The 25425-nt window shown below is 44.4% G+C and overlaps 1 protein-coding gene across 3 annotated transcripts; it reads left to right on the top strand.

Annotated features, from left to right (window-relative positions):
- Nucleotides 1-221: 221 nt before the first annotated feature.
- CHMP7 (charged multivesicular body protein 7) lies at nucleotides 222-22987 on the top strand. 3 transcript variants are annotated; one of them, XM_034761847.1, is made up of 10 exons: nucleotides 222-660; nucleotides 12104-12278; nucleotides 14371-14556; nucleotides 16472-16605; nucleotides 17059-17107; nucleotides 17768-17887; nucleotides 18244-18342; nucleotides 18676-18736; nucleotides 19851-20006; nucleotides 21127-22987. In XM_034761847.1, exons 1-10 carry the CDS (start codon nucleotides 587-589, stop codon nucleotides 21189-21191), a joined length of 1119 nt encoding a protein of 372 aa, XP_034617738.1. In that variant the 5' UTR covers nucleotides 222-586; the 3' UTR covers nucleotides 21192-22987. The 3 variants fall into 3 exon arrangements, with proteins under 3 accessions (XP_034617738.1, XP_034617736.1, XP_034617737.1); XM_034761845.1 differs by lacking the exon at nucleotides 222-660 and adding an exon at nucleotides 9955-10359; XM_034761846.1 differs by lacking the exon at nucleotides 222-660 and adding an exon at nucleotides 9956-10359 and having other exon boundaries at nucleotides 19854-20006.
- Nucleotides 22988-25425: the final 2438 nt, after the last annotated feature.

Raw genomic sequence — 25425 nt, 5'->3', positions numbered from 1 at the left:
CTCATCTACTTAGGGTAAGCTCTTCTAGGCAGTGACTGTCTCACTGTGTGTTTGTACAGCACCTAGCGCAATGGGGCACCAGTCTTGCCTTGCTGTGTGCTGCTGTGATATGAATAAATAATAACTCACACATAACTGTAGGAATGCATAGCTCCCAAATTGCCAGCCCATGGTTACGGCACACTGTTTCCATGGCTACAAGGCAGGAGTGGCCTTCACCCCAGCGTTTGTGATTTGGGAAACTTCTTGGCTGGCCTGTTTGTCTCCCTCGCAGCTGGCTTTCACGTGCACAAGATATGGGTTTGCTATCTCATGTTGTTGTACACTGTATGCTTTCCCTATGCGCAAGAATGTAACCAGTTAGAAGTGTTGTAAGCAGAGAGGTAGAAAGAATAAAAACCCCAGGAAAGTTTTCCTGGGAGGTTTTTCGGCTTGAGGCTTTTAAAGCTTTCTGGCTACCACAGACCTGGCGTTCTGTTTCCTTTCCTCTGTCGTCGCCACACATAACTTTAAGACCAGAAATGGTCTCATCGAAGCCAAGTGGGGCAAATCAGTGACTTTCTCTTACGGGCTAGAAATCTCACATATGGAGCTGCACAAAACTTTTAGAATTCACCTAGTCATCCTGCCAACAGCACTGCTGAGCACAATGGAACCCAGGTTAGTTAGGAGGGGTGCAGAGGTGGGGTGGTTGGTTTTGTACTTAGATCTTTGCCAGATTCTTTTTATGTCCTCAGTTTAAATCATTTTATGGTCTTGTAAAATCCAAACAACCACAGAGAAAAGCAAATAAACTCACACCTATGAAAGAATGTCTGTTCCTCTTGCTTATGATATCTCTGTAACCACAACCCTGTATGCAACCAGTGAGTGTGACCCAGGTTGTGTATTCAGTACAGATTGGCAACTACATCAGAACGTGTCTGCCGCTATGGCTGGCCAGAAAACGAGAATTCCGTTTTCAAAAAAAGTTGTGGTTTTGCCATTAGTTCCCCTTCTGCTGTGAAGCAAAACCAAGAGCTACTGAAATCTTTAATGCAGAGAAAGAGAAACTGCGGAGTGGTGCTTAGGGCACTCGCCTGGGATGTAGGAAACCCACATTCAAGTCCCACTTCTGAATTAGGCAGAGTCCCATAAATGCCCCAATCACCTAGCTATTCTGGGGTGGGTCTGTCTCTGTGGCCAGAAATTCCACACACACAAAATCTACCTCCTCAAAATTGATATTGTCCCTAAAAGCTTCCATTTCTACAAATCAACATTTTCTGACACTGTTTTATCAAAAATATCCTGATCAGCTCTAGGTACAACCTAGTTGTCTCCTAATCCAGTTACAGACATGGTTCCAGTTGATATATTACCTTGTAATGTAACCAGGCGAATGCTTTATTCTGCCCAGTCTATGAAACGCAGTTAAGGTCCAATCGACATTCCCACTGGAGCCATGTATGTCCCCTAACTGGTTTACAATGGCTAGCCAGATGGTGGCCAAGGAAATTGCTTATTATACAATTACATGCTCACTTTACTCATCCTCCTCCATTCTTTCTCTCATATTGTGTCTTGTCATAGCCTATATTGCTGGCTTTTTGGGGCAGGCACTGTTTTTTACTGTGTGTGTGCGCATACGCAGTGCCTAGCACAATGGAGCCCTGATCAGGTTCTCTGGGAACTACTGCAACACAAATAAAAATAATAACTAGCTCTCCTGGCAAGAAGAACAGGAGTACTTGTGGCACCTTAGAGACTAACAAATTTATTTGAGCATAAGCTTTCGTGGGCTACAGCCCACTTCTTCAGATGCATAGAATGGAACATATAGTAAGGAGATATATATACATACAGAACATGAAAAGGTGGAAGTAGACATATCAACTCTAAGAGGCTAATTAATTAAGATGAGCAATTATCAGCAGGAGAAAAAAAACTTTTGTAATGATAATCAAGATGGCCCATTTCAGACAGTTGACAAGAGGTGTGAGGGTACTTAACATGGGGAAATAGAGTCAATCTGTGTAATGACTCAACCATTCCCAGTCTCTATTCAAGCCTAAATTAATGGTATCTAGTTTGCATATTAATTCAAGCTCAGCAATTTCTCGTTGGAGTTTGTTTTTGAAGCTTTTCTGTTGCAAAATTGCCACCTTTAAGTCTGTTACTGAGTGACCAGGGAGGTTGAAGTGTTCTACTGGTTTTTGAATGTTATGATTCCTGATGTCAAATTTGTGTCCATTTATTCTTTTGCGTAGAGACTGTCCGGTTTGGCCAATGTACATGGCAGAGGGGCATTGCTGGCACATGATGGCATATATCACATTGGTAGATGTGCAGGTGAACGAGCCCCTGATGGCATGGCTGATGTGATTAGGTCCTATGATGGTGTCACTTGAATAGATATGTGGACAGAGTTGGCATTGGGCTTTGTTGCAAGGATAGGTTCCTGGGTTAGTGTTTTTGTTGTGTGGTGTATGGTTGCTGGGGAGTATTTGCTTCAGGTTGGGGGGGCTGTCTGTAAGCAAGGACTGGTCTGTCTCCCAAGATCTGTGAGAGTGAGGGATCGTCCTTCAGAATAGGTTGTAGATCTTAGATGATGCGCTGGAGAGGTTTTAGTTGGGGGCTGGAGGTCACGGCTAGTGGCGTTCTGTTATTTTCTTTGTTGGGCCTGTCCTGTAGTAGGGGACTTCTGGGTACTCTTCTGGCTCTGTCAATCTGTTTCTTCACTTCAGCAGGTGGGTATTGTTGTTCTTGTAGAGCAGACAGAACCTGAAGACTGCAGCCCGGAGGCAAGCAGTTTTTTTTTTTTTCCTGATCATTTTGCTTCTCTCTGTTCTCTTTTCTTACTGGGTTCTAGTTTGCTGGATGGTCTGTGGTGGAGTTTGGAGGACTGGCTGTGACTCACAGGGTTAGCAATAGGCCACGATGCTATTTATGTCTAGGCCACTAGTTTAAATCCAGCCCATGTTGATAGTGACTTGAAGTTGTTACCACCTGAGGTCTTGACAGCTTTGGAGATGCTTCTCCAAGCCTAACCTTCAACAGTGTATGTTTCTACCACATTACACCCCAACCCTGTTCTGGAGGGACCACCTTTAGGGTGCTTTATGTGAAATGCTGGTGAGTCTCAGACCAGTTCCTAGTATCTCTGTCACAGAAGTCATGTCTGCAGCTGGTGCAGAGAGGCCAAGAAGGACAGAATGAACCATAAAGACAGAACTTTCCAGGTACAGAACTCTCCAGGTTGTGAAATACAAGGGTGCAATCCAGACCAGTGAGGGGCTATGTCACCCTTACCATGCAACCTGGGATGTCTTACAATGCCTTGCTGAAGTAGCTCCCACCTGGGCCATTCACAAACAGCCTTCCAGCATTCAAGTCACACCCTGAGTGTCTGTGTAAAGCTATATCCTGGTCCAGCAGCTGTGACCCTAGCAGCCTGTCAGCAAACATCAGCCACCAGTCTGGCTTTTACCAGCCTTGGTTACTATTTGCAGGGTAAACCCAACACACTCCCAGGCCTAGATCTCCCTCACCCCCCAAATGTATGTGTTGTACTGCCCAGCCCTCTCCTGGGCAGTCCAAATATATTAAGTCTATTATTCCTTTAAGGGAATAATACACAACAACTTGCCACCTGAAATGGAGTTACCCAGACACAACAAATTCAACACACTGAATTAGATAAAACAAGTTTATTAACTATAAAGAGAGAGATTTTAAGTGAGTACAAGCGATGAGGCATAAGAGTTAGAAATGGTTACAAGAAAAATAAGGATAAAAAGCTTTCTAGTGCCTAACTTCACAAACTATATTAGATTCAAGCAAAGTTTCTCTACACATGTTTCCAGCAGTATTACTGACCAACCTCTAGGTCAGGACCTCTCCCCCGAGTCCAATATCTGCTTCTTTTGTCTTCTCGGGTGCAAAGGGTGAGGTGGATAGTGAGACAGAGAGGGGTCCCTCGGGGTGTTTTTTTGTTTTCTCCCTTCCCCCATTCTGCTTGATGATTCTTAATTTGCATTTAAGCAGTAAACAGACGAGTATACACTCCTTTGTTCAAGACAGGTCTGTTTGACCAATTTGGTGCAACGTGAGTCTGAACATATTTTTAACATCGTACAGGGGGAAATTTATAATTTTACACATAATGCTATTACACACATTTTTACCATGAACTTACTGATCAGCAAGTTACGAGTTTTCAAATGATACCTCACCAGGCATACCTTGTACCAAGATTATTACAACAGTGGCTAGGGTATGAGTACAGGGGTGCATTCCGGCGCAGTGGTCCCTCCAGATCAGGACTGAGGGACACTGCACTGGAAACAGGCCCTGCTTCAGTTTGTGCTATGCCTGTTCCATGAGGAAGCAGAGGACTTCAGATTGCAAAGTTGTCAAGCTGCCACCTCTGAGCAGTATAATATTTTCTGAAAATAAATGAGCAGGGCTTTACTTTGTGACGCAAAAAAAGCTCTGGGTGTATAAGGAAGGTCTTGCCAAGCAGCTTCGCTTCCTTTGGATGATCTCCAAGGTTGTGGGGGGCAGGGTCACTTAGTATGCTGCCTTTTGGATCTCTGTGCTATCAGGTGACACAGGGCTTCCTGCTCTGGAAGCATCCAGACAACTTAGAATCAGGACTCCAGGGACCACCTGCTAGGTTTTTTCCCAGAAGACTATCTTTCCATCCATCATAGGGCTATTGTTTTAAGAAACTGCTGTTCATGCTCTGGTAGATGGTTTCCTTTGATTGGAACCACGGGACTCTCACAAGGTTTCCGCTGAAATTTCCAGCTGGAGAAGAAATTTCTCAGCTCTGACAAGCACGCTGGGAAGAAAAAAGGGCCACATTTTCTAGTGGCATAACTCCATTGACTTCAGTGAAGTGGCACCAGCAGATAATTTGGTCCAGGATGGCCTCAGACCCCCTGCACGCTTGGGACACCCTTTATGCAGAAATCTGAGGTGATCAGGCCCTGTAATGGTACGGGGTGGATAAAGAATATTAAAGGAAATGTTTCTCAAAAGGAAATCCATGTTGAACTTTCATTTCTCTCACAAGCCAGTCCTCTGCTCAGCTTGGTGCACGTGGGCAAAAAGGGAAGTCGAGCACAAATCAAGCAAGACCTTGCATGTGAAAAAGAGTAATATAGCAATGCATACTTCTTCCCCGCCCACACACTTCATTCAGTTCCCTGCTCCAGCCATGTGCTTTAGAAGTAGGGTGACCAGACAGCAAGAGTGAAAAATCGGGACAGAGGGGTGGGGGGTAATAGGCACCTGTAGAAGAAAAAGCCCCAAATATTGGGACTGTCCCTATAAAATAGGGACATCTGGTCACCCTATTTAAAAGGGAGAGGAACAAACTAGTGGAGAACACTCTGAGGAGGTGCAGGAGAAGCTAGTGGGGTGACAGTGACATCTGTAGAAATTGGTTGGGGAGTAGGAGATATGTCCCAAATGTGGAAGATATTTACCTCTATGGGGCAAACTAAATGGAGCTAGGAAGTCTTATGTACATTTGTACATGAGGCATACTATGCTTATAGAGGCACTGAGGTCCCACTGACCAGTGAGATGAAACAAACTGTTGTAGGGAACACCTGCTTCTGAAAGGAAATAACAGCGTTGATTCAAAGAGCCCTTTGTGCACAGTAAATGTTTGGCTACTTCAGAGCTGTCTGTTTAGAGATCACTTTGATAGCTGCCTTAGAAATATGATAGATTAGACACATAATAGAGCAGCAGTTGCAACTTCCCCAAGTAAAGTTGAGCTGAGCTTTCTGCTTAAGAGAGAATTTTTCATAGAGCTGTAAAATGCATGTGCATAGGTAGATTGTCTTGAAAATTGCTGTTTCATACAGCTAACTGGCAGGGTTTCCTTAGACTGGATAAATACTTTTAAAATGAAGACACCTTCAGCATCTGCCATAGATTATGATTGGCCTCAGAGTGTATATTTATTGATCTACATTTTTTTGTCATGAGACACACCTAGTCTTCAGTCAATGGCTCAATTGTATAACATTGTTTTGTTATACAAGAACAAAATACAGACATCTTTATTTAGTTTTTCACCATGACAATGATGATGTTGCTTTTTGATGCGAAGACTTTGTGACTTGACATAACGCTGCTGCATTATAGCCTATGAACAATTTGATTGGACTTAGTGAGTTGACATTGCAGTATGATCACACAGTGACCTGATGCAATGACATTGCCGCTCAGTGGGGCGATCTTGCATTGCACAACACCATGACCCTTTGGTTAAAGTGATACTTTTTTGTACGATGTGATGGCGCTTTGCCCTTTCGCGATGAAGTTTCAATGTGACAAGATGACATTTTGATCCTACATAGGGTGACCATACAGCAAATGTGAAAAATCGGGACAGGAGTTGGGGGGTAATAGGAGCCTATATAAGAAAAAGACCCAAAAATCGGGACTGTCCCTATAAAATCGGGACAACTGGTCACCCTCATCCTACATAGTGATGTTTGGCACACCCTGATGAGGAAGGATGATCCAGTGGTTGGGGCACTAGCCTAAGATCTGGGCAATCAGGGTTTAATACCTGATCTGCTACAGACTTCCTGCGTAACCTTGAGAAAGGTACTTAGTCTCAATTCCCTAGCTGTAAATGGGGATAATAGCACTTCCCTACCTTACAGGGATGTTGTGAGAAGAAATATATTAAAGATTGAAGTGCTTTGAGATCTACTGATGAAAAGTGCTATATAAGAGCTAAGTATTATTACATTGTGTTGTGAATTGATTATGATGTGTCAGGACAATCGCTCCTTTTTTATTCCAGCATTCGGCACAATGGGACCCCCTATCTGATTGCTGCATTTGGGTGCTACTGTAGGATAAATGAAATTAAATAATAATAATAATAATGAGGTATTTTACCTCATTATGTTGTGAGGATGATGGTTTGCAGTTGGATGACACTTGACCCCCAGAGGTAATGTGGTGATAGTGTCACAATATGATATTATGTCATAGAATCATAATAATGGAAGGGACCTTCAGAGGTCATTTAGTCAAGGCCCCTGCACTCATGGCAGGACTAAGTATTATCTAGACCATGCCTGACAGGTGTTTGTCTAACCTGCTCTTAAAAATCTCCAATGATGGAGATTCCACAACCTCCCTAGGCAATTTATTCCAGTGCTTAACCCTCCTGAGAGGAAGTTTTTCCTAATGTCCAACATAAACCTCCCTGGCTGCAATTTAAGCCCATTATTTCTTGTCCTATCCTCAGAGGTTAAGAACAATTTGTCACCCTCTTCCTTCTAACAACCTACTTGAAAACTGTTATAAGAACATAAGAATGGCCATATTGGGTCAGACCAAAGGTCCATCCAGCCCAGTATTCTGTCTACCGTCAGTGATCAATGCCAGGTGCCCCAGAGGGAGTGAACCTAACAGGTAATGATCAAGTGATCTCTCTCCTGCCATCCATCTCCACCCTCTGACAAACAGAGGCTAGGGACACCATTCCTTACCCTTCCTGGCTAATTGCCATTAATGGACTTAACCTCCATGAATTTATCTAGTTCTCTAGCCTTCACAACCTCCTCAGGCAAGGAGTTCCACAGGTTGACTGTGCGCTGTGTGAAGAAGAACTTCCTTTTATTTGTTTAAACCTACTGCCCATCAATTTCATTTGGTGGCCCCTACTTCTTATATTATGGGAACAAGTAAATAACTTTTCCTTATTCACTTTCTCCACACCACTCATGATTTTATATACCTCTATCATATCCCCCCTTAGTTTCCTCTTTTCTAACCTGAAAAGTCCTAGCCTCTTTAATCTCTCCTCATATGGGACCCATTCCAAACCTTTAATCATTTTAGTTGCCCTTCTCTGAACCTTTTCTAATGCCAGTATATCTTTTTTGAGATGAGGAAACCACATCTGTACGCAATATTCAAAATGTGGGCGTACCGTGGATTTATATAAGGGCAATAAGATATTCTCCGTCTTATTCTCTATCCCTTTTTGAATGATTCCTAACATCCTGTTTGCTTTTTTGACTGCCGCTGCACACTGCGTGGACATCTTCAGAGAACTATCCACAATGACTCCAAGAGCTCTTTCCTGATTAGTTGTCGCTAAATTAACCCCCATCATATTGTATGTATAGTTGGGGTTATTTTTTCCAATGTGCATTACTCTACATTTATCCACATTAAATTTCATTTGCCATTTTGTTGCCCAATCACTTAGTTTTGTGAGATCTTTTTGAAGTTCTTCACAGTCTGCTTTGGTCTTAACTTGCTTGAGCAGTTTAGTATTGTCTGCAAACTTTGTCACCTCACTGTTTACCCCTTTTTCCAGATCATTTATGAATAAGTTGAATAGGATTGGTCTAGGACTGACCCTTGGGGAACACCATTAGTTACCCTCTCCATTCTGAGAATTTACCATTAATTCCTACCCTTTGTTCCCTGTCTTTTAACCAGTTCTCAATCCATGAAAGAATCTTCCCTCTTATCCCATGACAACTTAATTTCCATAAGAGCCTTTAGTGAGGGACCTTGTCAAAGGCTTTCTGGAAATCTAAGTACGCTATGTCCACTGGATCCCCCTTATCCACATGTTTGTTAACCCCTTCAAAGAACTCTAATAGATTAGTAAGACATGATTTCCCTTTACAGAAACCATGTTGACTTTTGCCCAACAATTTATGTTCTTCTATGTGTCTGACAATTTTATTCTTTACTATTGTTTCAACTAATTTGCCCGGTACTGACGTTTGACTTACCGGTCTATAATTGCTGGGATCATCTCTAGAGCCCTTTTTAAATATTGGTGTTACATTAGCTATCTTCCAGTCATTGGGTACAGAAGCCAATTTAAAGAACAGGTTACAAACCATAGTTAATAGTTCTGCAATTTCACATTTGAGTTCTTTCAGAACTCTTGGGTGAATGCCATCTGGTCCCGGTGACTTGTTACTGTTAAGTTTATCAATTAATTCCAAAACCTCCTATAGTGACACTTAAATCTGTGACAATTCCTCAGATTTGTCATCTACAAAGGACGGCTCAGGTTTGAGAATCTCCCTAACATCCTCAGCCGTGAAGACTGAAGCATGTTCCCTCTCCATCTTCTCTTTTCCAGACTAAACAAACCCAATTTTTTCAATCTTCCCTCATAGGTCATGTTTTCTAGTTCTTTAATCATTTTTGTTGCTCTTCTCTGGACTTTCTCCATGATTTCAGGTGATGTGAAACTTCAACCAAAGCTGATGATATGATACGATGACGTTTGAATACATCACATTCTGATACTGTGTGATTGATGCCAGTTTTGATCTAGCTGCTTGACATTGGGACATGTTATTTCATGCTGTGAAAGCTGCGTGATCCTGTTGTGCCATGGCGTGACGCTGGTTGGGTGGAGTGAGCTGACATTTTAAGACGTCATTATGCTGTGACCTTTCAGCATGCCTCAGACTGATGTGATGTGTTGTTTTGCTGTGCCGCGCTGAGGTACGATATGTGGCATCCCTATCCTGCATTCCGAGGTGACGGTGTCGTTTGGGAACGTTGTGATGTCACGGTGACTTGACAAGGCCTGGTGCGCCGTGACGCCATTCCAAGGCGGCCCCACACTGTGACGTGCATGGAGACCTCCCTGAGGTGTGGTGGTGCCGTGCTGGCGTGATGTCATGTCTGACATGATGATGTCATTCTGAAGCCCTGTGATGTCATAGGGTTACCACACACAGCTTTCGCCTTGCAGCATGATGCTGGCATAAATATTTGGGGAGTCCCATGTTGGGGGTGGCAGTAGCACCCCCACTCCCCAGCAGTCACACAGGGGCGAGTAAAGGCTCCCTCTCCGCCCCCAAGCCCGGGTCCCGCAATGCATTTCGGGAAGAGAACTTTGCCTTGCCGGCCAGTCAGCCACACGGCGCATGCTCGGGAAGGCCTCACAAACAGGCCTGGGGCGGCGGCGCATGCGCCGTGCGGCTGCCCGGCAGTGAGAGGTTGCGGGCCGCGGCTGGGCGAAGCGGGGGGGATAGGCCGCGTTGGGAGCCGGGGGCTCGCGTAGATGTGCTCGCCGGCGGAGGCGCTTCCCGGGCCGGCCCCGGAGGGGGACCTGCCCCCGGAGTGGGAGTCGGACGAGGAGCGTATGGCCTTCCTGTTCTCGGCCTTCAAGCAGAGCCGGGAGGTGAACAGCACCGAGTGGGACAGCAAGATGGGCTTCTGGGCCGAGCTGGTGCTGGGCCGGGGCCGCCGCCGGGGGGCGGTGCGGACCTGCCTGCGGGAGCTGCAACAGGCCTTCGAGCGCCGCGGCAGCGTCCCGCTGGGGCTGGGCACCGTGCTCCGCCAGCTGCTCAGGTACCCGGCCGGGGCGGGGCTCGGGGCGGGCCCGGCCCGGAGGGAGAGCAATAGGCGGGGCACAGGTGTGGGGTGGGGGGGCCAACACACTGGGGGATGCTGGGCACGTGGGGCATTAAGGCAGGGCAATATGCTGGGGGTCACTGGAGGTAACTGGGGGTCACCAGGTGCAGGTGTAGGGGTGGGATACAGGGAGCAATATGTTGGGGGTCACCAGGTGCAGGGTACAGGGGTGCTGTACTGGGAACAGTATGCTGGGGGTCACTGGAGGTGACTGGGGGTCACCAGGTGAAGGTATAAGGATGTGGTTCTGGGAGCAATATGCTGGGGGTCACTGGAGGTGCAGCGTGTGGGGTGTTTACAGAGAACTGTATGCTAAGGGGTTACTGGAGATGCAAGTCATGGGAGTGCACAGGGCATGTGGTAATAGTGAGAGCAATAGCCTGGTGGGTTTGGGGTTCAGGGAGGTAAGGAACATGGAGCATTAGGGTGCATGATATGCTGGGGGTCCTTGGGTGCAAGGAAATCCTGGGAGGGATGTGGGGCACTGAGCGGGCAATATGCCAGTGATCACTAGGGTGTGCTGGGCACGGGAACGTTGGGCAGCATGGGGCATTACAGTGGGAAACGTGGTAGGAGTTGTGGAGCACCGTACATAAGGGGGACTGATAGGCATGGATCAGAGGGGGCACTGAGCTGAAAGGGTGATAGCGGTATGCTAAGGTTCACTGGGAAGCTTGGGTGCTGGACACAAATGGGTAGCAGGGAAGGTGCATGAGGCAGAAGGAGTTAGTGGGCATAGGGAGCAATATGCTTAGGGACATTGGGAAGGCTGCTTTGCGTATAAGTGCATGGGGCCATATTGTAGTGGGTGCTGGGAGGCCAGTTTGCCAGAGGACTCTGGAGAGGAGGATTAGGTTTGGTGCTGTAGAAGCTGCTTGGGCACTGGAGGCAACCTTTTGCCTTTTCATAGGCTCTATCCAACATAGGGGCCAACAGCACTGAGATTGTTCCCCCTTGAAAATACTTAAGGAACAACCTACATATTTTATGCCAGTCTGAAAATCTTTTATCTACTGGTGTTATAAATAACACACACAATAGTCACGTCTGGAAGAAATCAGAGAAGAAAATGATTTGTGTTTCCAGGTTATGTACTTTATGCATAAAGTTCTGTCAAATGCACAATCACTCTAAGAGCTTCACTGCAGCCAGTTTCCTTTTTGTGTGTGTGTGTGTTTTATTTTCACATTGTAAAATGAAAGAACAACATAGGAAAATATTTGTAAAATCAGCAAAGTTGCAAGAGGATGTGTAGGCAGAGGAAGTTCCTTGAACTACTTTCTATAAATTTGCAGTGTGGAAAATCCCCACACAAATAGGAAAGGAAACTGACTATAGGGAAGATTTTTATAGTAAACCATTGTGTATAAATTCTGTCAAAAGCCCAAAGTAAATAAACTGGAAATACAGTAGTTGTTCTCGAGCATTTTTATATTGTACTGTACATAACATTTTATTTTAAATTGAGATTTCAAATTGATGTCCAAATAATCCCTCAGTTAGACAATCTTGTGAAATCTACTGGAATTGTGAACCAACTTATATGTTCTGTGCTGGGGAAATGTTACTGCTAAAGTTGATTCTCCACAGAGATCTCTACATGCACTGATGATTACATCTGCACAGCGGGGACTGGGTTGCCACGTCCATTTCTAATTCTGGTATGTCTTACTCTCTTCAGACGTGGCAAACTGCAGAGGGAGTCAGACTTCATAGCCAGTGTAGACAGCAGCTGGATCTCATGGGGTGTGGGAATCTTCATTCTGAAGCCCCTGAAATGGACCCTGTCAAGTGTGCTGGGTGACAGTAAAGTGCCTGAGGAGGAGGAAGTGCTGATTTTTGTGGAGATACTTCAGGTGAGCATTGCACTGTCTGGAGCTTGCCCTGGTTACCCATGTTAAAGATTTCCCCACATTAACAGGAAAGGGTCAGAGTTGAATAAGAGACCTTCATCTCTACTCATGTACATTCAAAAACCCAAGAGAGGGGAGGGGGTTGAATGGCTCATAGATGGGACATAGAGCCCTTCCCCTCTACATATATTTTCAGAAATTAACGTAATGGCCATTAAATGACTTCTGTAAAATGAATTGATGGGTTTTCAGTTCATTTTCTAGTGAATGACACTGCATCATAACACACAAGCAGAGTTGGCAGTCTCTGCTGTGAGACCACTCTTCTCTTACATTTAAAAAGGGTCTCCTCCAAGTTGAGTTTGAGGTATATATATTTTTTTCAGTACAGTATGTGTGGAAGCCTGCAGATTACTGTCTGAGCACCATCTGTTCTGTAGATACATACAAGTGTCAGTGACTGTCCATCCAGTATCTCTTGTCTTCATTGAATTCACATGCAACTTTAAAATTAAATTGAAACAGTGTTTGTACACTTTCCAATCATGATTATACTTGTGTCTCCAAACCTGTGAAAGGCCCTTGTTTATGGCAACTTTTGAAGTTTAAAAATAGAGCCAGATTTTCAGCTGGTGTAAATCAGTGTTGCCCCATTTGGCTTTAGTGGCATTGCATCTGATTCCTTTAGTTGGCCCTATGTCCTTGAGTTAGCTGAACTAAAAAATAAGGGTTTGAAAATCCCTATTTTAAAAAATCAACTTAAAAAAAATCACATATCTTTCTGAACTTTTGTTACCTATTTTTGTTACAAGCAGCAGCTTAAATGATTATAACTCACTGCTATTATAGAGAACTCTTTTCTCTGTTCAACTTGTTTGCATTGTGCACTTGACAGCACTCAGTGTACAGTTGCACTGTTTCCTGGATAGAGTGCCCCATATTAGAATGGGGCTTTTATACAGCATCAGGAAATAAACCCTTTTTTTAAAAAAAAAGTGACTGTAAAGCCTCAAACATTCACTGTGGGATTCAGGGGCAGATGGAATTCATGACACTGCGTTTGACTTTTTTTTTTTTTTTTTTAAAGTTGTCTAGATTAGTCAAGTTTAAATGTATCTTTCATTTTTGAAAAGGGATGTGTATTTTGTGTTACGTGTGAAAAAATGGCTTAACTGATCAAGTTGAAATTTAAAAAAAATGTTTGAATTGGACAAAGTCGAAAAGGAAACCCTTTGAGAAGCGTAGAAAGGGCTATGGAATGGGTTACTCACCATGCAGTGTCTGTTGCTTTGGCAGAGGAAACAGGAAGCTTGCAGCTCCAGTGCCTCAGGAACTGAGGGAACAAATGATTCTCCTATATTCCATTAACAACAATGCTGTTTTTAAAGAATTATAAACTTTCCCTTTTTTTAATTTTACAAACAATTCTTCTAATTGAACCTTCATTAGTCCACTTTTAGCCCTGGGACTTCTAGAAACTTTACTGTGTAATGTGTGCAATAAATAAAATATACCCCCAGACCTCCTGACTTCCTAAAATACAAAAGTCACCTTTCCCCAAAGTTCTAGACTAAAGCTATGATATCAGGTAACTTATAAGCCTCTGGGAAGAGAATATAGAGAGAATTTGATTGGCAGAGGAGGAGACATAGGAGTGTAAACACATTCGTTTGGAATGGATATGAAAGCTGATAAGAACATGGTGCTTTTTAAAAATGAAACATAAATCCTTAGTATTCCTGTGAGGGTTAGGTGTGTGGTGTTCCGCATTTTACAGTTGGGGGAGAGGTGAAGTGACTTGCCTCACTTGGGATTACTATTCCACAGCTTCTGGCTCCCAATCCTGTGCTCATATCTCTACAGATTCACGCTATGTTATGAGTTACGACATGTGAGCTATACATTATGTGTAGATTTGCTGGTAAAATATTCTTGAATTGATGTACATGACTTGTTTGGGCCATGATACAATGCTGTTGTGACTCTTCACCTGTGTGTGAAATCTACATTGGCACAGAGATGTCAGATTGGCACCCATTGCAGTAATAAGAAAGGGATCCCAATGCACGCTAACAGTTTTGTTCCTTTCCTTCAGGAAAAGGCAGAGGAAGTGTATCGCCTCTATCAGAATTCTGCACTCTCTTCCCACCCTGTTGTTGTCCTCTCAGAATTGCGCTCACTCTGTGCCAGCATATGTCCGGATGAGAGGACATTCTATCTACTGCTGCTCCAGCTGCAGAAGGAAAAGAGGGTCACAGTCATGGAGCAGAATAGAGAGAAGGTACAGAATGGCAGATGAAATTTAATTTTGATAAATGCAAAGTAGTGCACATTGGAAAGCATAATCCCAACTATATGTATAAAATGATGGGGTCTAAATTAGCTGTTGCCACTCAAGGAAGAGATCTTGGAGTCATAGTGGATAGTTCTCTGAAAACATCCACTCAATGTGCAGCGGCAGTCAAAAAAGCGAACAGAATGCTGGGAATAATTAAAAAAGGGATAGATAATAGGACAGAAAATATCATGTTGCCTCTATGTAAATCTATGGTACGATCACATCTTGAATACTGTGTGCAGATGTGGTCGCCCCATCTCAAAAAAGATATATTGGAATTGGAAAAGGTTCAGAAAAGGGCAACAAAAATAATTAGGGGTATGGAACAGCTTCTGTATGAGGAAAGCTTAATAAGACTGGGACTTTTCAGCTTAGAAAAGAGACAGCTAAGGGGAGATAAGATTGAGGTTTATAAAATCATGACTGGTATAGAGAAAGTAGATAAGGAAGTGTTTTTTACTACTTCTCATAACACAAGAACTAGGGGTCACCAAATGAAATTAATAGGCAGCATGTTTAAACAAATAAAAGGAAGTATTTCTTCACGCAATGCAAAGTCAACCTGTGGAACTCCTTGCCAGAGGATGTTGTGAAGGCTAAGATCATAACAGGGTTCAAAAAAGAACTAGATAAATTCATGGAAGATAGGTCTGTCAATGGCTATTAGCTAGGAGGGGCAGGAATGGTGTCCCTAGCCTCTGTTTGCCAGAAGCTGGGAATGAGCAACAGAGGATGGATCACTTGGTGATTACCTGTTCTGTTCATTCCCTCTTTGGCACTTGGCACTGGCCACTGTCAGAAGACAGGATACTGGGCTAGATGGACCCTTGGTCTGATCCAGTAGGGCCATTCTTATGTTCTTATGTAGAGTGTGTGTGGTCCCATTCCTGTCTTGCATTCTGTTTTGCTGACAGGGCACTAATTTTTATGGCTAAATGCCGGTGTCTTCCATTAGCCGTTCACCTTGTATGTGTACAGGAAGAAATGGCTTTTCTCCATGATCATAAGCTGGTGGTGCGGGGCTGAGGTCTCTGGAGTGTTCACTAAGTGAGGGGTCTAAATTCCACTCCCCAAACAATCTTGTAAATATATAGCGCTGTTCACTCCAAAGAATTCTACACTTTACAAGCTGATAGGCAAGCTATAGACACAGGTTACTTGGTGTTCTTCCAACAATACTACCTAGTGGTCTAGGACAGGAAGAAAAGGAGAACACTGTAACCAGTTGAAGATGCATAGGGATTTCGGAGTGGTTGAACGTAATCTTTCCTGCTGGAATTTGGCCAGAACACTGGGGTTAATACTGCAGCTCTTGGGTGGTGGGTTGTACCATAGGCTTTCTAATGATCATAAATGGTTCTGATGTTGGTTTCACATCTAATCTGAATGATGACACCTTTAGCTGTGCAGTGCCTGCTAATATCATGCAGGGGCACTGTTTAGATAGCAGTAATACTTGGTCACTTCACATCTTCAAAATGCGGCACAAACACTAAGTAACTGGTGCTGAGTCCAAAAGAAGAATGCCTCCATGGAGTTACCCAACACCACTGCAGTTTCTGGGCATTCGTTTGAGACATCATGGCTGCATACTAATATGGCTCAAATGTGATATTTTACTGGATTATAAGACAAGCTGGCATTGCCCTTTCTTTAGATTCTAGTTTACCAGTGTCCCTTTTAGTATTATGGGCCCAAAGCTGAACAAGGAACTGTGACGGCAGAGTTTACACAGCCTTTTATTTTTTTAAGGAAGAAGTCTTGCTTTCTTGGTATAGATGTTGTTCTAGAGATTCTGGCTTGTGAGAACACAAATCCTACAGTCTGGCAGTTCAGTAATGTGCTGCTCCTCCTTTAGATAGTGAAGTTTGCCCGAGGTCTGCATGCCAAAGTATCTCCAGTGAATGATGTGGACATCGGGGTCTATCAGCTGATGCAGAGTGAGCAGCTGCTATCACAGAAGGTGGAGTCCCTTTCCCAGGAAGCAGAGAGGTATTTGTGTGTCTGTCTGTCCGTCCGTGTCCTTGAGCTCTGGGAAGAAACTTTGCTTGTGACCTGGCCCTTAGTGCATGTATAATGTGTTGCTGACGGACTTTTTTTCCTTGTGACTGTGAAAAGGCAAGAAATGGCTCTTATTTGCCTGTCAGGTGCATGGAGAGCAAAGTATGGCAACCCAGGGTTCTCCACCCATTTTACCCTGTGTTTCCACAGTCAGCCACTTGCCTTATGTTGTCCTTGGAGGCACCCCAGAATACTTTGTATCATTTCCTACTAGGCATCCTGGAAAGTGGTGGAGTGATTTATGGGGTGCACTGGTTCTGAGAGAGCCAGTTGCAAGTGGCTAAACAGTGGTAGAGGGGAAGATGGGGTGGAGAATATCACAGCTGTTTCATGACCCCCTCCTGCTTATAGGCTTGAGCTTCTCCTTGCCCTCTGTCCTTGCAGGTGTAAAGATGATGCCCGGAGCGCTTGTAGAGCTGGCAAAAAGCAGTTAGTAAGTATACTCTGACCCTCCCTGCTCTGCTTCGGAAGCTGTGGTCTTGGAACTGTGGTACGAGATGGGCAACTTCTGAGTTTCAATGTTGTATGCCAAGACTATTATAGACTCATAGACTTTAAGGTCAGAAGGGACCATTATGATCATCTAGTCTGACCTCCCGCATGATGCAGGCCACAAAGCAGTCCCAACCCCTTTCCCTTGACTCTGCTGTTGAAGTCCCCAAGTCCTGTGGTTTAGAGACTTCAAGTAGCAGAGAATCCTCCAACTAGCGACCCCTGCCCCATGGAGGAAGGCGGAGGAAGGCGACAAACCTCCAGAGCCTCTGCCAATCTACCCTGGAGGAAAATTCCTTCCCGACCCCAAATATGGCGATCAGTAGAACCCCTAGCATGTAGGCAAGATTCTCCAGCCAGACCCTCATTGGCCATTGAGACCTGCAAAATCTACTGCTATGGCAGAGGGGCTTGATTCACATGGTGCAACCTCATGCAAACATTCTGGTCTGGAGTAGAATGGTGAAGAGAGTTTGAGGGCATCTCAGTCCTAAAGTCAGCCCATGGCATGTGCTTTGCTGCACTGGAATAGTTGTTTTAAGAAGGGACTTCTTTTGGATGCTGCCTGGTTTCTGATCCAAGTTTGTATGTATGTTCTCAGGCACTGAGATATTTGAAGTCCAAGCGAAGGACAGAGCGGCGGATTGAAGAGCTCCTTTCCAAGCTGGATGCAGTTCAGGGCATCTTGGATCGTATATATGCTTCTCAGACCGATCAGATGGTAGTGTGCTTCTTCCACCTCTCTCTTCATACGTTCGCTTTGCTGCTCAAGTTTGCTTTACCTACCTCTTCAAACTCTGTGTTTGAAGAGCTCCTGCATATGGGTAAGACTCATCCTCTCTACTCCAAGAGATACTGAGGATAGCCTAGGAGTCTTACTGTGATTGCGACAAGGAAATTGGCCTCTGGCTGCATCCTCTTTGCCTCTTCATGCTGCTGCCCTACTGAAAACTCTGCTAGGATAGCAGAAGGCAGACACTAAGGCTTCTCTGAAGAAGCAACAGCTCATAGTGTTTCCTTAATCTAAGGAACACATCCCTAATAGAAGTAACATTTCTTTCTTTTCTGCTTATTAAGGTGTTCAATGCCTACCAGGCTGGAGTAGGAGCTCTGAAACTGTCCATGAAAGATGTCACTGTGGAGAAGGCAGAGAACCTGGTGGATCAGATTCAGGAGGTATTGTGAGATGATGGTGGCATATAAGAACAGATAGAGAAACAGTGGGTGAATGTACTAGGTACGTTGCCCAGGTGTTAGACTTGAGGCTTCTGATACTATTTTGCCCTTATGCTCTGCATTTCTCTTGGACTGTATGGTCCATACAACTTTCCTTAAATCAACTTCCATGTTACTCCTTTGTCCTTAAAATACCTGCAACATTAGCACTTTAAGTGTTGGTAGATACTCTCTGATGTTCTTTTACAGCACTCATCTGTGTACTGTCTAACTGCAGTCAAAACTACTTGAAAGGCTTTATTGCACAGCCATGTACTGTTAATTCTCTTCCAGCTTTGTGACACCCAGGATGAAGTCGTTCAGGCTCTGGCAGGAATGTCGATCAATGGCTTGGGTGAGTTCGTCCATTTTGTGGGCTTTCCCTCCTCTTCTCTCCTCCTCCCCTACCCTCCATTCAGGTGCTTGCCAGTGGCTGTTCTCCAAGAATATGCAGTTGTTCTCATCCCTTCAGAGTCATCTGCTCTACTGGTGCCTTGTAGAGGGAGCAAGGGTTTACAGGTAGTCTCCTGGTGTCTGATCACTGATTGCAGGTGACTCAACAGGAAGAATCATAGGACTGGAAGGGACCTCGAGAGGTCATCTAGTCCAGTCCCCTGCACCCATGGCAGGACTTTAATATTAGGTAGATGGAGAACTGGGGATGGGAGCTAGCTCGCTCCAAACATACAAGCTCATAGAACTGCTTGCAGTTCTCCAAGGTTGGGGCTGTAAACTACTGAGTAGTTTAGTCTGTTTTTTGGATGGATACTATTAGCTTTTGTAATGTCTTCCTTTTTTCCTGGTTTATCTTCTACAGCACCTATGTTGCTATCTGTCTCTTCCAAAACACTTCCTCGCCCCCAGTCCCTCCACCACACACAGGCTTCAGCAGTGATACCCTCTGACTGAGGTTAGGATGTATCAGCCCTTACTGCCTTTAGCAGACACGGCCTTGCCACCCCAGTCCTAGGTGTTGAACTTTCTGCCTCTTCTGCCCTGAGGTATGAGGTCCCTGTCTGAGGAAGAAGCATGCAGCGCTGCTCATGGTTTTGGATAATAGGAGAGTTGCAATGGTTCTCTTTCTGGCTTGAAGTAACTTTGGTGGAGGCTGAAACTGGGACATTAGTGCTTGCTCTGAACTTGACTTGTAAAGTCAGTGTTAAGTTTTCTTACCTGAACAGGAATCTATGCAAACCACCAGGTAATAGATGAGTTGGCAGGAGCTTCTCAGGCTCAGGTTCTCAAGTGTAACGTCCCCTTTGAAAGGGGAATGACATCTGGGCTTAGTGTCCAGCCGTGAGTGAGCAGCTCTTCCAGTGACGTAGGATTGTCCTTGCAGCACTCTCCTGCCACAATGCCGTCCTTGGCCACTGGGATGTTTTGCTTATATGATCTTCCAGCCCATTTCCTGTGCTATGAGGATATTGTTTAATTCCTCCAGAGATTGATTTGTTTCTTCTCTAACCTAGCAGAAGTTGACAGTGAGGAACTTGAGAAGGAACTGGATAGTCTTCTCCAGGACTCCACTAAAGAGCCTTTGGACCTGCCTCCTGTTCCCCAGAAGCCTCTACTTCCCAGCATCTCTGATACTGAGCTTGAAGCAGAGTTGGAGAAGGAGGATGGAGGTATGTATCAGCAACAATCTTAGCTGGTGGCCTACTACTGGGATCAAAGACAACCACATATCAAGAGGTGGTGGCTCTCTGTCCTCTTGCCAGCGGTCAAATGTCCTTCTCTACAAATTCACCGCTGTGCTGTAAATTAGCACCACCTGGCAGTCTTGGCATAGAGGCTAAGCATGATATGGGCCAGAAAGCATAGTTCCCTCTAAACTCTGTCAGTGGGGTTTCAAGGATTGTCCTATTAGAGGGCTGCTGCAGGGTGGAGGGGTAAGCATGTTCTACCCTTGCCCATGTCTTCCCTATTCTGTGGCTAAATGTTTATAGTCTCCTTGGCTGTGAATCCTACATTTATATTATCACAGAGAGAGGACGCCCTTCTTTGAGCAGACCTACTCCCATTATATGGTGAAACAGAGAGAGCTCCTATTTTAGTAGCTAGTGGAAACTGTTTTCCAGCTAGTTAACTCCTTCCGAAAGAGAAGCACTCTGAAGAACTGGATGGCGCCAGCTGTGTGGGTCGTTGTTATAAAAGTGCGTTTTGGTCCATTTTATAAATGTTGGCAGGCCCATAGCTAAAACAGTTGATCTGCCAGGTCCCTGAATATGCTGCAGGCCCTCTTAGTGTTCTTCTGGGCACCCCCTCCTCTTTTCATGTAGCGGATACAGATGCTTAAATTGGCCGCTAGTCTCAGCTTCACCTAGTAATGATGAGTGACTTAAGGTTAATTTAAACAAAAAAAATAGGAATTAACATACTGGATCAAATCAGTAGTCCCTCTAGTCTCAAAAAGTAGTAAATACCAGAAGCTTCAGAGGAAGGCATGAAATCTCTTGACGATTGAATGACCTGCCCATAGAATTTTCTTCATATCTGTGAGCAGTTAGTAACTGTCCTATGTCCTGAAACATGGGTTAGTATCCTTTACATCTGAGGGCAAACCCTAGGTGGTATGCTATTTAAGTGTCAAGAAACCACTATGTACTTACATGGTATGGGGGGGTGGGGGGCTTAGTAACTGTTTGCCTGTGTCTGTCTTCAGGTCTTAAGATATGTTTGGTCTTTCTTTAACCCATTCTACTGCTAAACACTCACTTTTCTTCTCTGTTGCTTCTTCATTTGTAGGTTTGGCACAAAAGACTGCTTCTACATATTCTGAACCCAAAAGAGCTCTGGGACTGGGTCTCTAACAGCGTCCTGCTGCTGTAATTTGAGAAGTTGTCTTAAGCTTGCTTAACTAGTGACCATAACTTTAAAAAGTAACTTTTGGAGTGTGGGCTAATGCCCCCCTCTTTACTGGATATCACTTTGCTAAACGACAGGATCTACTGCCATGACAATCCACCCTTTCTGGAACTGATCCTAGCTGGTGTTGCTGTCATCTCTTTAGTGTCAATATCTACACTGGTCTCAGTTTGACTTGTTATCCCAAGTCACCTATGATGTTCACTCTTGCCAATGAGCTCTGTCTTCCCTGCAGGATTACAATTCCTGAGCTCTCCTACTTCATAACAGTCCTCAGTTTTGCTATGGCCAACGTTGAGGAGAACCTGAAACGCAGTAGGATCACAGCTTTTTTGACCTCTGGCTGTTTGTGTGGTTGTGTAAAACGTTTGGCACGTAACATAGGTACAGTTCTTGAAAGTCATCTGTCTGCAGCAAGCTTACACACATGTTGATAGTACTGTCTATCTTCCCTTGTTTGTATTTGCACGATTGTGGTCAACGAGACCAATAACTGTTTTATTGTATGAGCCTTGTTGCCACTAGGGGGCAGCAATTGCCAGCACAAGATGAAATTTACTCCTCTCTCTGTAATACACTAAAGCTTTGAAAGGAGACCTGCAAAGGGTTTTTAAAATGAAGGTTCGCTCTAGGCTGCGTGATGATAAAGGCCAGCAATGTTTCTTAAGTTTCCGCTTGTTTTTTACTTGTAGAAATAACAGATAGCTCAAGTTTAGTCTTCCCTGCCTTTGCTGGAGAACTTGTTGGGAGTCACAGGGTTGGCTAGTGTGAGCTTTTTACACCATCACTGAATGGATGGGGATTTTGTATCCTTTTCCAAAGTGTTCCTTAGACAGTGGCAGTAACAGTAAAACAGAGCATTAAGCAGTCTAACAATCCTCTCTTTTAGTTTGCAGTCTTGAGATGTCATAATTTTGCTAGGGCACCAGTTGTCCTAGAGAAGAACTGAATTTCTAATGTAAAAAGACAAGCAGAGGAAATAACCTTTAGGAGCTGCCTTTGTTCATTAGAAAGAAGTGCAATTCCTCTTTGCAGGTCACTTTTACTATGCTTATCTTGTACACGGAAGAGGGTAAGCCTGACCTGTCTTGCTTCCAGTTGCATCTAGCATGGCTGGATTAGCAGCTTTAGGCGAGGCAGGTGCTTCCAACTGTGCTCTTGTGTATCCTGGCTCCTGATGGGAGCACCATGCCCTAGACATGGAGTGGTGAGTACCAAGTGTGGGCTGACCCAAGGAAAGAAGGCTGTCGGGTGGACTAGCTGAGTATACATTTGTAACTGGTGGTCTCCTTCTGTCCCCACATTTGAATCAGTGTCTGCTTATTGGGTATTAGCCCTGTGCTGCCTCCTGTACCAATGGCTCTCCATTGCTCAAGCCAGGTGGAGGGCAGTTTGGATGAATAGTAATAAAGGGTTATGGAGTAATGAACAGGAGAAGGGGCACTGGACCTAGCCCAACTCCAGGAGAGGGGGGAGAGAACTACCAATGAAGCGTCTACAGTCTGCTGCATCTGAACACAGCAGCTCCTCTTCTCCTCCCCCGCACAAATACCATTACTGAGTGGAGACCCCTCCTCCTGTGGAGGGTATGGTGCAAGGGGTTAGCAAGTCACATGGGACGCAAACACAATCATACTAAATAATTTTAATCTCCGTGTTCCTTTCCTTTGTAAAGAGAAAGAGGGGAAACAATTGCTGTTTTTTCTACCTGCTGTGTAATAAAGGGGGAAAAAAACAAAAACGTCCATTGTGCTGCCAGTTTCTCTCTTGCGGTGCTTCCAACACCTGTGATGGAAAGATTGTTCGCTAAACATAAATGGGCAGCTGACAGTGGTTTGACTTCAAAAACAGAGCGATGGATAATCCATGCACCCGGCTGTAGGATGTACCCACAACAGGACCTCTGCTAGTGCTCTGTTCTTAGTCTAAATTAAAACAGGCAGTTGCTTTCAGTGAGAGACAGAGCCCTGCTGGCTTGTGGTTCAGGAGCCGTGGTGTATTCGTGAGCTTAAAAAGCCGTTTGATTGCTCTATTTGCTCTTCAGGATATGCCATCCTTTCTACCTCTCGTTCATTCCCAGAAAGCAGCACGATTGGTTCCCACGCTTTTCCTCTGGTCCATTTTATAAAATGACTAAAATGTTGGGACTTTCACCAAGGACACTATCCCACAATCGAATAGACCTCCCTGCTAAACATTTAGAGAATCAAAGTAAACGTTCCTTTCTTCGGCTTCCTTTTGTTATGTCTAGTTATGTCCCCTTGGATCACAGTAAACGACCGTGCTTGGTTATTGATCTCATTTGGATGCTTATACAGTCCTGGTCTGAGTCCCTGTTCAGTTATTACCTACTTTATTGGATTAATCTTCATAAGTCATTCTCTCCTACTCTTTAATAATCTATGACTTTCCCTTATTGATTTTAAATTAAAGGTTAACGTTCAGAATAGCAACCGTTGATTCCTGTATTGTCAGCCCTAGAAAGTAACTAGACTCTTCCTTCTCCAAATTCCCAACTTCTCTCCCCACTTTTTGACGATGCCTAGAACTGAATGCTGTATTCTACATTAGTAAGGCAAGGAATTATTTTGTGTGTCTGCTCCATGCTGTGATACTGGCCCTCTATTGCATAAATTTTGCAGGGGAAGGGGGTTGTTTTGTTCCCATGTTGCATTCGAAGTTACTTGTACACTGCCTGAACCTATAATGGTAGCTGAGACTTTGCTTACAGGCAGTAGTTCTAGATCCTTTCTGTAGGGACTGGAGTAGCAGAGTACCAAACTCCCAGACAGGATAATTCCCTTCTGAGAGAGGCAAGGCATGGTGAAGTTGCTGAATATATCCCCTTTGCAAGCGTGTGTAAAACATACCAGAGAGACTATTGTTCTGAAGGGCTGGAAGAGGCATTTAAGAGTTAAATCTGAGCAGCTGGTGCGTTACTTGAAGTGGCTTGTAATTTTCATGCTTTGACTCTGAGTGGGAAAGCAATCAAGATGACTGAATGGAAAGAGAGCTTAAAGATGTGGCTGTGAAAAAGAAGGGGGGAAATCGTAGAGGGGTAATTTAGAGAGCACCCTGTTGCTGGGAAGGGAAAGATATTAAATACAAAAGTGCTAAAGAATGACTTGCCACCAAAATAGAATCGTTTCATACTAAAGTGCTTTGCAAAATATATACACAGTACTCACTTCACTGAAATACAGCTACTTCTGAGATGGAACCGCAGCTGTTTAATGATGCAACCTTACATCAGTTTAGTGTAGGAAGCAAAGGACATTGCATCCAACAGAAATTGCAGGAAGACTTTCAGATGGGCAGAACGTAATTACCTAAGCTCCAATTTGGTCATGACACCAGGGTTAACAACTTTCTCTTTCAAAAAGGATCAGAGGAATAACAATGCACATGAGTTCCGCAATCTGTCTGAGATACAGAACCGTGGTTTTATGTCTCAGGCAAAAGGCTGTTCCATAGCACCATGAGGAAGCATTGGTTCAGAATTAATTAAAAGGAAGGACGATAACAGGGTTCAAAAAAGAACTAGATACGTTCACGGAGGATTGGTCCCTCAATGGCTATTAGCCAGGATGGGCAGGGATGGTGTCCCTAGCCTCTGTTTGCCAGAAGCTGAAAATGGGCAACAGGGGATGGATCACTTGATTACCTGTTCTGTTCATTTCTTCTGGGGCACCTGGCATTGGCCACTGTCGGAAGACAGGCTACTGGACTAGATGGACCTTTGGTCTGACCCAGTGTGGCCACTCTTATGAAGAATTCCCCCTTCTCCATGAAAGAATCATCAGCCCCACCTCCTGCAGTGCCTAGGTTTTCCTGGAATGCTTCCCATCCAAGGACTGTCCTGTGTAGCTTGTGAGATATGACCATGTCCTGGCTTGCAGTAGTCTTGCTTATAGGCATCTTGAGGCACTGATTCTGACCTAAGTAAGGGACAGAATGCAACTTTGGGCTGAGACTTATGACTGTGTAACACTAGGTGACTGACTTCCAGGAGCAAGCACGTGCCTACCATATGTCCAACAATGAGAAGAACTTTTGAAATCCGTGTGCTGTGCATAGAGAGCGTCGAGATGAATGCCCTTTCAGATCCAACATGGTAAAAATGACCTGCAGTGGCAAAAGGTGCCTATGCATAGAATGGCGCTTCGGGCAAATGCTCAG

This window comes from Trachemys scripta, chromosome 2 (genome assembly GCF_013100865.1).
Source record: "Trachemys scripta elegans isolate TJP31775 chromosome 2, CAS_Tse_1.0, whole genome shotgun sequence".
In the NCBI taxonomy this organism is placed as follows: domain Eukaryota; kingdom Metazoa; phylum Chordata; order Testudines; family Emydidae; genus Trachemys; species Trachemys scripta.
Note: the sequence above shows the minus strand (reverse complement) of the source record. Positions and strands in the feature narration are given on the sequence as shown.